The sequence below is a fragment of the Carya illinoinensis genome, chromosome 11 (genome assembly GCF_018687715.1).
Source record: "Carya illinoinensis cultivar Pawnee chromosome 11, C.illinoinensisPawnee_v1, whole genome shotgun sequence".
Classification (NCBI taxonomy): Eukaryota; Viridiplantae; Streptophyta; class Magnoliopsida; order Fagales; family Juglandaceae; genus Carya; species Carya illinoinensis.
In genome coordinates this window covers 45,188,174-45,199,542 of record NC_056762.1, presented here as the reverse complement: position 1 = coordinate 45,199,542, position 11,369 = coordinate 45,188,174, and the positions used below count along the sequence as shown (strand labels likewise).

General features: G+C 39.4%; 1 protein-coding gene across 4 annotated transcripts; it reads right to left on the bottom strand.

Annotated features, from left to right (window-relative positions):
• Positions 1–3,062: 3,062 nt before the first annotated feature.
• Positions 3,063–10,258, bottom strand: LOC122281631 (phosphatidylinositol/phosphatidylcholine transfer protein SFH13-like). Of its 4 annotated transcripts, none has more exons than XM_043093314.1 (15): positions 9,857–10,257; positions 8,938–9,043; positions 8,423–8,726; positions 8,194–8,293; positions 7,654–7,920; positions 6,499–6,576; positions 6,320–6,424; positions 6,184–6,233; positions 6,010–6,109; positions 5,755–5,853; positions 5,547–5,660; positions 5,288–5,450; positions 4,550–4,935; positions 4,389–4,463; positions 3,063–3,353 (listed from the first exon to the last, which is right to left on the bottom strand). In XM_043093314.1, exons 2-15 carry the CDS (start codon positions 8,942–8,944, stop codon positions 3,333–3,335), a joined length of 1,869 nt encoding a protein of 622 aa, XP_042949248.1. In that variant the 5' UTR covers positions 8,945–9,043; positions 9,857–10,257; the 3' UTR covers positions 3,063–3,332. The 4 variants fall into 4 exon arrangements, with proteins under 4 accessions (XP_042949248.1, XP_042949250.1, XP_042949252.1 ...); XM_043093316.1 differs by having other exon boundaries at positions 5,755–5,790; XM_043093315.1 differs by lacking the exon at positions 3,063–3,353 and adding an exon at positions 4,093–4,228 and having other exon boundaries at positions 9,857–10,258.
• Between the last annotated feature and the right edge of the window lie 1,111 nt (positions 10,259–11,369).

The window sequence follows — 11,369 nt, the reverse complement described above, 5'->3', positions numbered from 1 at the left end:
CTGGAGTGAGGATTTGACCTCATTTCTTTTCTTTTCTCTTTTTCTTTTTCCCTTTTTCCTTTTCTTTTTCCTTCTTTTTCTTTATTTTTCTTTCTTTTCTTCTTCTTTCTTCTCCTTTCTCTCCCGCGTACGCCGAATAGCCTGTTTTTCTCCTTCCCGTCGCCGCCCCTTTGACCGCCCAGTTCTCCGCCCTCCGGACACCGTTTGGTGCACCGTCACCACCATTCTCTTCCCCTTCTACCAGAGATCATCTCCACCAATTTTTAGAGCCATCGGACCAGCCGTTAGCTTTCGAGAGCCGCCGAAAGTCGCTGCACCTGCTCTGTTTTTGCCCCTGTCGCCTGTTGCTTTCGCAGCCCAGAACCACAGCTCGCCGGCGGTGTGGCCTACACCACCCACCCAATTTTCTTCCCCTCTCACCGGTGAACATCCCCACCAAGTTTCACCTCCATCCGAGCCACCGTTAGCCACCACGAGCTCCTCCAAGCCATACGGTTTTTCACCGATTCCGGCGTCATCGCACCACCTCCGGCCACCATCTTTTCACAGCTTCTTCCCCTACCTCTTGCCGACCTAAACCACTCATTTCCGGTCTCGATCCGTTGCTGGAGCAGCTCCCACGAGCTCAACTCCGTTCAGCCCCTTTTTAGCCTTCGACCGCCATTTCCACCACCACCCACGGCCAAAACTCGTTTCCTTTAGCTTCATAAATATCTCAAGACCATTCCCTATCAATTTCGTGCCTTGGTTTGTCCCCGTTCGAAAATGGGTAATTTATTACCCACGGCGACAGTGTAAATTACACTGTTACGTTGCTTTTCTTCCGCCATTTGCAACGCCGCAAGCTTTCTAAAAATATCATATAGCGCTGTAAGTATTTTTCAAACCCTATTTTCAGATTTAAAAATATATTGCTCATTCAATTATTTATCTGTTGGTTGGCTGATTCCAGACTGAGTCCAAAGAGTTCGGGGGTCGGATGGATGGAGGACGGAGTTGCTTGTTTAATTGATATATGTTGGTTGTTTATTTTGGTGCATTGATATGGCATTTACATAATGCATGCACGTGTGTTTTTGTGTAATTGTGAAAAGCCTGTTTATTGGCGTAAGTGGACTTACGGGTGCGTGTATATCACGACCCCAAGCCGGGATGGGGTATTATCTCGGTGGAGCTCCTCTGGTCACTCGGGAGTGGAATAAACTGAGTGATGTCCCCTGGGTCATCATTGGGCGACGACGGGCATTGCCCTACGCACCGACTCCGTGGCCCTTCGCTGGTGAGGGCTAGAGGATGCTTGGCTACGAACACGCGGGGCGTGGAACTGAGCATCGCTCGTTAGGTGTCACATGCGTGGTGGTACTCTGCGGTGTGGCACTGGAGCCAGGGTGTGCGGATGACCCATAGGGGAGGTCATGGCGCATACGGATAAAATGGTTTTTGGTTTGAGATGAGTAAAGGCCAAATGTGACTTTTGGCGTGTTTTTGGAACGGGTTTGTTGTTGGGCCAAATGGGATTTTTGGCGTGTGTGGAAATTGTGATTTTATGGGTTTTACGCATTGGCATTAATTCATGTATATTGTTTGAGTTCTATATGCTTTTATCTGGTGGTGTTTGGATTTTACTTACCTGCGGTACCATTTTTGGTTCCATAGATTTTGGTGCAGGATTCGAGGAGGAGGAGGAGGCTGAGCCCGAGGATGCGGCTCCGCCGGAGTTTTGATGTCGAAGTTATGCTTTATAGTTTGGTTTAAAACTATATTTGTGTTTTTGTAATATTTTAATTATGTATGTTTTAAACAGCTTGTATTATATTAAGAAAATTCTGGTACTTAGTTATATGGCTTTCGTTATCCGCTGCGTGTTCATTCGTGCACATTTGTTGCTTTTGCACACACTTGGCACTAGTCGATAGGGTGGTGACCCGGGTTGTCACCATCCGGACGTCTCGATTTCCCTGTGTCCGTACGTGGAGATTTGGGGACGTCACACTACATGACCACCCACTTTCTTTATACCATCATGACCATATAGAGGGACTTACATATGTTAGAACATCTAAAAAATGTATATTTGAATTCAACCAATAAAGACCCTGACTTTTAATTGCAAGCAGATTTTTGCCTAATGGGGAAAATAAGAAGTAACCTGTCTCATTGCAAGGAAAATACGAGTGGATGATTTCTGGAGTTTGGGAATGTTTGGGTCTGCAAATGGAGTGGAAGGCTCGATGCTTTAGTGAAGGAGAGGGAAGGAGAGAGAGGTAGGGATTTCTGCAGACGTAAGAATCGAAAGATCAAGAGAGAGAGAGAGGTGGGTCAGGAGGAGGTCGATAATCACCTGCAGCACAGAGAGTTTGAATTCTTTATCAGTCTCTTACGTAGCACTTCCCTATTGATCTCCGATAAAAAGTGCTTGTAGGAAACACCGGCCCATAGCGTTTCTCTTGTTAGTCCATAGAAACCCACAGCTAGCATAGAGTGGAGCTTAGGGCGGCGATGCAAGGCAAAGACAAGCGACAGAGGAGACGTGATGAGACAACAAGATGATGTGAAAAACGGGTTTGGGTTCATGGTAAAGCCACATCGACTACCACGTACTATCGCATCAATTTATAATTAAAAAAATAAAAAAAGCGTAATAAAATTATACTACCAAATACTGGTTTTAAAATCCGTTTGGTTAGAGATGAAGCGAGATATTTTAAATAATAATAAATAAAATATTATTATAATATAATTTTATAATATTAATTTTATATTAGAATTTAAAAAAATTAAATTATTTTTTATATTTTGTATAGAGATTTAAAAAAATTGTAACGATGAATTAAGACGATATGATACGAGATTTTTAATTTTGTATAACCAATCAAAGCAGAAACTCTCATATTTCATTGTCTTTCTGTCTCCCACATGCAGCGTCAACTCAATGATTTTAGTCTCGTGTTTAACAATTCATCCACAAGTTTATTTACAGTGCCTCAAATCTCAATGTTGATCAGAATTATGGCCAATGGGAGGCTGAAGAGGAGGAAGAATGGAAACAGGAAAACAAAAGATTTTGCTGCAAGGTTGTGTAGCATTTCATTAACTTCTTTTCCTTTCTCTACATTGTTCCAAAGCTGAGGGGGGCTCTGAACAGCCCATACAGCTCAACCGTAAATTTTTCCAAGAACTGTCTACTTACTAGAGGATGGTATAGGTGATGAAAGAGAGAATTTGTCCCCAACGGCTGATCCAAGTATGTCCCCCAACGGAGGTAGCCCACGGATTCTGCCATGCTTGTCTGCATCAAACTGTAGCTTTGTTCTTCAACTATCTTCAAATATTCAGCAGAACAATTTTCTCCGCTGCATCAAGTATATTCCGAAATTTCAAACTAACCTCAATAAATATCATGTTTGAAGCACACTATAAAAAAATAATAACTTTCCAATTAAATAGAGGACCAACTAACTGAATTTGTTTGCAAGCTCCACATTGAGACTTCAACGTGATCAAACTAATGTAAATTGATCATAGTTCAAGACGATATACATTCAGGATACACATGCAATATCTTAATTTCAAGACCAACAAGTTCTCCACTGAAGTTTTGAGTGCAGGATATTAGTGCAATATCTTAATTTCAAGACTTAGTGCAGGATATTAGGGGTGCCCATCCCCCCTGCCCCCCGGCGGCTCTCTCTCTCTCTCTCTCTCTCTCTCTCTCTCTCTCTCTCTCTCTCTCTCTCTCTCACCTGGCAGGGGTGGGGCCATCATCCATAAACAGACAGCATGTGGGCAGATGCCTGCACCCAACAGCTGGCTGGGGGATGGGGCTCGGGCTGGGCCCAAGCCTGCTCGGGGTTTACATCTGCCCAGCCCAGGCCCAGATTTTATATACATACGTATATATATATAAACAAATTGTTTAATAAAAACAATGTCGTTTTGGGGAGAACTCTCCAAAACATCATCATTTTACATTAGGTTTTTGTTTAAAACCCCTCCCCCTCATCCTCCTCCCATGGTGTCTCTCTCTCTTTCCCCTCTCTCGGTTGGTGGGGACAGACAGCCATGGGGGTCAATCCATCCCACCAGCATTCGGACCGGGGGGGAGGGTGGCCCCTGTCCGAGGGGGAGCAGGTAGCACCCTTACAGGATATCATGACAGATGCTGCACTGTGGCAAAGTATTTTGATAAGTTTGTTCGAACATGGTACACTCCAAATTAGCAGAAATCCTGTCAGATAAGATGAGAAGATAGGAGGAGGAAAGTGAATGGAGTGTCATGGCTTCAGCTCTTTTCAATACTTCAAAGCATAGGGACTCCCAATAGGTTCAAGCCTCAAAAGTCCCTATCGGACAGCTTAATCTTACCATACAGGAAACACAATACTTACATGACATTTAGACTCCTGTAATTTATCTAGCAACTCAGCAATCTCTAGTTGCTTCACCGCTGCCACATGTAGTGCCTGTAACAAGAAGATGAATCCCCATCGTTATCATTGCAATCAAAAGTTCTATTTCATGTGACTAATCCACTTAGAACGAAGCCTACTTTCTTTGTTTGTTCAAGGTCGGCCTCAACAGACTTGATCCTGTCGAAAGAGTCCATAAGCATTTGCTCCTTTTCCAAAGGAATTCCAGCAGGCTTGCTGCTAAGTTCCTCGTATACCTTTTCCAGTCTCTGAAGACGCTGTATGCAAGTAACGACACGGTCTTCTTCATTCGCAGTTTCAACAGCTGGTGAATGGCAATTAATGTCATTATCCATCAAATTTGATGGGTAAACATTATTCTGCCTTCTCCATAGCTCAAATCGCAGACTTCGGAAAAATGCAACTAGTCCGACCACAAAAGATATCAGTGCTCTTGCAACACATAGAAAACCACCATTTTCAACTTTTTCCTTAATAGATTTGAACCAATGGTTGACTCCAATACCTGACAAGAGATCAATTTAAGAAATAAGTCCAACAAAAAGGATGATAATGATCAGCAGCTATATGGTAACAACCTATATAAGCAATATTCATGCTTATTAATCAACTTTTTAAAAATGTTCACAGAGCCAAATGAGTCACTAACAATGTGTTTATATAACATATCCTACAAAAGAAATTTTTTTTGATAGGTAATAAAGCTTTATTAATAAAAGATGGGCATAGCCCAAGTACACAGGAGGTATACATGAACATACACCTAATTAAGAACAGGCACATATCCTACAAAAGAAATGACAGTCAAAATAGATTTTATATTAGCAAGTACAATCATAAATTATATTAGCAAGTACCTTCCAAACTCGATGTTCCCACATCAAGAGCATTATCCATTTCATCAGCTTTATGTGGTCGATTCTCAGAATGTCCCTCTCCTTCATGGCTTCTCACAGCTTTCTCAGCCAGAGAAAAATTATCATCACAACTATAGTAGGCAATTGGATCTGCTGCCTTAACCTGCATACCAATAGTAGAAAACAAACACAATACATTTCTCCCACGTACAAATTATAATCATCACAATCAATATGAGCCACAGGTTTTACAACTCACTTCTTCAGGAACTGGAGCCAAATCAGGAAACGTGGAGCTCTTTCGTACTACTTGAGAACAAGGATCATCAACATCTGACCCTGACTCTGCTGTTGATGTATCACTGCATCTTCCCTGAATTTAGATGGGAAAAATAAAAGAATTGAGGCATCTAGGAAAAGATATACCACTAACACATCATACTTGTGCCAATGAAACTAAGGCTTGCCTTAAGAGGGCGTATCTTAGTGTAAGTGTCAACTTTCTGCAGATCAATAGAAACTTTGGTGATTTGCCTCATAAATGTTGCTTCCGCATTATGTACAAGCTAAACATGGGGCTAAGGTTAATCTTCCGACAGCAGTTCAATAGAAATTTCAAGCCTAAACATGCTCGACATATGGAGTATGAAGTCCACATATAACAGGCCCAAAAAGATTAATATACCATGTAAATAAAAATCATTGTTACAAGAAAAGCTTACCTTCATTATGTCAGGATTATTCCATGGGCCTTTATTAGATCTAAGGCACCCTCCTTCTGCATAACAGGTACATGAACCACCCAAGAAGTCTGGCAACTGGCTGAAAGGAAAAGTTTGTGAGTCAATATAGATAATGACACCAAAACAAGAGAGAATGAACAGTTGACAGATTACCTGGAATCTATGACTTCCAGTAGTTTAGGCAGTGATTTGGGTTCCAAAACCTGAAATATTAAAAGATAAATACAAAGTCAGGCGAGGTCATGGGAAAAACATATTGGGATATGATAGGCCTAAACATATCCCATACCTGTATCTTTGCTATGGTCTTTGCATCAAGAAACTTCTGTGCAGCAGGCCAAAGCATCTTTTTGAAGCCAGGACCAGCATTGACAATGTACATTCGATGCAATGTCTGTGGATTTATTGAAACAGTTATATAGCAATACAATATTGGAAAACCAAATATCATTTGGAAAACTCCAATACCTCAGGATAGTAACTGTTGTCAATTTTTGTCATGGCAGACAAGAGATTTGCAGCAGTCCGGGTGAAATTCTTAATGCCCTGTGTAAAACATAGTTTTAATCAGAAGTAAAAGGTGGGTAAATTGAAGCCTGTACTAAACATAATTATCAATTGCCAGCTAAAATCCTGGAAAGAAGTACTTACAAGTTACATAAAGAACCAACCATTAGTAGAACAAAAAGATTTTTAAGCTCTATCCATAAACATAATTAGTATTTTATTCTTGGCCAGGCCTATTAACAGTGTGATCTAGAGTATCCCAGCATGATGGCAGTGTCTAGAGCACCAACGCTGAATAGATAGGGGCGTACAGAAAACCTCCACCGACGGTAACCAACCGCCGGAACCGGCCGCCACTGGAGAAGAACCAGTCAGCCGGCAGTAAAAAAATTATGAAAACCGACTTCGGTCAGCTCAGTCCCGGTTCGACCCTGTGGAAGACCGTTGAACCAACCGACCATATAATTCAAAATTTTTTTTTAATAAACCATACTCAAAACAACGTCGTTCCACATAAGTTTAAATGGAACGGCATCGTTTTACTGCTATAAAGTATACAAAACATAATTGAAACGACGATGTTTGGTATTAAATCAAATGGTGTCATTTTATTTAAAACGTATGAAACAAAATATATGTATGAAACAATGCCGTTCCACTTAAATTTAAGTGGAACGGTGTCGTTTCGAGGTCGTCTTCTTCCCAGGTCCTAGACCTTCTTCTCCGATCTTCTCTGCTCTCTCCCTCCTCTGCAACTCTCTCTCTCTCTATTCTCCCAGAACAATCTAGCATCTACACAAACCAAACGCTGACCGAGAGCCGCCAAAGAACCGCCGTAGTCGAGACGGAGGGTTTTCCTCCTCCCCAACGGACGGTTTCAGTCGGTTGCCCCTCCATTTTTTCAAACGTCGGTCGGAGTCGGTTTTGCCCAAAAACCGCGCCAACTGTGTCGGTTTTCACCCCTAACGCTGAAATGTATTGAACAACACAAACCAATGGTAATTCCCCCCCCCCCCCCCCCCCCCCAAACGTCAGCAAAACTTTGCTGAGATTCTCCCATGACAGACCCAATTCAGTTTGACAAAGACTTTCCTTCCAGCAGAAAATTCAACTTACCAAGCCCTGCACATCCAATATTGTTGTTGTGGAACAGATGCGCCTCTTTGCTGCAATAGAACAAGCAGGAAACTTCTCATATAGAGCCCTTTCAAACTCCTGGATATGGTACTTCAAGTATCGATCTATTGTGGTGATGCGCATAAGTCTACTTGGATGAGCTTTCCCGAGCCTCTCAATGTAAACTGGCCTGCCTTCCTTGTCAACTCCATGGTACCCTTGGGGGTAATACTGCAAGACTTCTTCCAGCTCTTCAAATTCAAAATCCTTCATATTTATTAGTTCAATATGGAATTAGCATCATGCCTAACATAGTGAGATCAATGTCACTCTGACATGGTATGCATTTTGATCATTAGTGGAATGGTAAAATTAATATCCAACTACATTACTTTCCAATGCCACCAAGGTTTTATACTATCAACGTATCCAGTCGAAGCTTAGATTGAGATAAGGACAGTAGAAGTTCCTCTTGTTTTAACAGTGTGTATACAAAATGCACTGACTTAAAATGATGGTTTCATGATTTAATATCATTACCTCCAAAATGGTGTCTGTTCCAAATTCTTTTCTCCAATTAATCATTTCTTCCCACATCTGGATTGTTTTTTCAATGTGAAAATCTCTAGCTTTCAAAAATCTGCACAAAAAAGAAACATAAAAATGGGATTACCACTGAGAATGATATTTGTCCCTGTAAAAGATGAATCCAGTCAATCAAAGCAGCCAGTTTATTCATGCACACTAAAAAATAAAAGATACAACTGACCTCAACAAAGTATGATAGTCATCATGCCTAGGAGGCAACAAATCCCTGTGAAGAAGCTTTAGACGCAATTCATAAACAGCACGCTCCTCTTTTGCATCCCGTACATCCTCTATTGAAATTGGTGGAACCTTGTGATCGACTTTCCTTTTCCCTCTTTTCTTAAGAGAATGGGTGAATTTATTTGAAGCACTTATTGCCTTCTGCTTGAGGTTTCCAATTTTGAATCGTCGTTTCTCATCTTCAGAATTCTCAAAATCTAATTTTATCTCTCTAATTTCATCATGACACCCAAGCCCTTCTAGGCCTTCAATAGGATCATTAAAGATTAGTAGTCAAAACATCATGTATATAAAAGCTGATCCCACCACCAACATGGCACTATGCTAAAGATTCAAACAATCTTTACTCTGTATTTTCATTCTTCCAATTAATCAAGCATCATAGACATCAAATTTAGCAAGTGAACGCAAATGGCACATGGTGAATGCATCCTAGAAACTAACTAGCAAGCATACCTGACATTTTCGGACTACCGCAAAAGGAAGTGTCTTGACAATAATATTCAGGGGATTAAGACAAATCCACAGCAAGCTAACTGGCATAAATACAAGATCCTCAGCACTGTCAAGAACAGAAAAAGCAGGAACTAAGCATCTAAATTTTCAATCTAAGACATCAAGTTTGTTGTATGTATATGGTAAAGCGTCAAATGTTTTCGTAAAACTTCCATTTCAGCGGGCGAACGAAAACAGTCGGTGACAAATTTATATTTGAATAATAGAAAGAATCAACATTCTTGTGATGCGTGGCACTTTCCATGTGCATCCGAATACATCAAAACCTGCACTTTCGGGGGTTACATTTATTTTTCCCTCAAATTCTAGGGAAAATCAAAGAAACAGAATTTCACTCTTTCCCATCACTTCCAAGGTAACCAACCAAATCCTTTCGATTTTACACTAGAAATTCTGAAAATACAACAGATCTGCATCGCTAAAACTCCAAAAAAAAAACTAAATCCGATGCTCAGTTCACCACCTTTCACGGTTTTTCACTTATTCAGAGAGCTATTATGAGTTACGATATTGCAGAAGAACAACGTAAATGGGAAGAGAACAAAAAACAAAAGGAACCTCAAAAAACAACTCGAAGCCTCAAATTTTAGCAAAACAGAAAGAAAGAAGAAACTCGCTGACAATAGCTCCGAAATCAATGCAACATAATGAAGTCGTATCACATTTATAGCAGTCACATAACGCTCTCCAAAAAAAACTTCAAATAGCATTAAACCTCAACAATGAACGCTCTCCAAAAAAAACTTCAAATAGCATTAAACCTCAACAATGGAAAGCCAAGACAACGGTTAGTCGGTTAGATCTCATATTAATCGCATCGAAGAAAGTAAAAAATAGAATAAGAAAGTTAAAAACGCACCGTAGATGAGAAGTGTAATTTGAGAGCTGGATGAAAATCTCCTGGAGGAGCGACAAGACGAGGTTTCACGAGCCGTCAGGAGACGGAGCCGACGCCTAAAATGAGAGTCACACGGGCAAGAGGTGGAAGACTTTCATCGATAAAACAAAAGGATGGGCGAGTAGAGTAAGCTCGAAGACGAATGAATGGAGAAGCACCAGAAAGATCCGATATTCGCTATGTTCGTAAGTATTCGCCCCTCCACTTCTCTACCTCTCTGGCAACCTTTTTTTGTTTTCTCCTTAATTTCTAAGTTTGAGGGTTTTTTAAATTATTTTTTTTTTAAAGGTGAAAAAAAAATAAAATAAAATAAAATCCGATTTCTGCCTTCACTTTCTCTTTTTCTCTCTTTTCCGCTGCCTCTCTCTCTCAAAATTGATGCTGGAGTGGAGAAGAAGGTTCCAGCGCAGAAGCGATACCCCCACACGCCACTGTGCTTCGCTTACCTGTCCCTTCTGCCTACGTGTGTGTTCTTTCCTTTTCTTTTCTTTCGAGTTTCGACGTTTCCTTTTTGTATTTTCAGGATTAGATTTATAAAAATATATCATAAAAACAAATTTATAAGCTTACTTTAAGACGGTATGCTACAACCAAAACTACTTTAATAATAAAATGTAACATATTAAATTATCTTAGTTAATAAACCTTTTTATAGAGTTTTTTTTTTTTAAATGGACAGTTATTTTTTAAAAACAAACATAATGTAATTTAAGTCTTGTTTGATTATATAAATAAAATAAAATAAAATAAGATGAGATAAAAAATATGTCAATAATAATTAAATAGTTTGTGAATAATAGTAAAAGATAATGATAAACTTACTATATCCTAGTGGCTAGCACCTATTTACTACTCTCTTTATTTTTTTAAATTTTTTTTTGTTACTTTTACTTAATACTAGGTGAGATTAACGTGCAAAGCACGTTTGTCTAATTTTATGAAATAATTATTTGTAAAAAATAATATATATTTTATAAAAATTATTGATGTCACTTAATAATTTAAGGCATATTGGAGAAAATAAAAAAATTAGTTCAAAGTATCATATAATCCAATACATGTTTATAATATCTATAATTTTAACAAAGATGTATACGAAAAATTTAATAAAAGTCTAACACAAACGGTAGTTCAAAATATGTATCGTTTGATGTTTGTATTATAATTCATCAATTTATGTCATCCTGTAGACAATCAATAGAGACAACATTGAAATTCTTATTTTATTGTTGGTTGAGTCGATCAGGGACAACATAAAGTTAAAACATAATCTTTTTATAAAATTTGTGGTATAATATTTTCTATATATAGCATATATATAAATCATAAAATATATTTTGAAATTGTTGGCCGAATTTACTCTTTCTTGATTAGCTCAAGGGTCACGGCCTTTGTCACGTGCCATCATAGCAAGCCCACGTATGGAATATGACTTAGCAGAAGCTACGTCCTACTACCATGGAGAAAAAAAAAT

What these genes read in the sequence shown, in the direction of transcription:
- LOC122281631 (XM_043093314.1), bottom strand. An exon ending in AGACCATAGCAAAGATACAG is followed by an intron (nt 6,234 to 6,319) that starts GTATGGGATATG and finishes TTAATATTTCAG; the next exon opens with GTTTTGGAACCCAAATCACT. An exon ending in GGGAACATCGAGTTTGGAAG is followed by an intron (nt 4,936 to 5,287) that starts GTACTTGCTAAT and finishes ATCTCTTGTCAG; the next exon opens with GTATTGGAGTCAACCATTGG.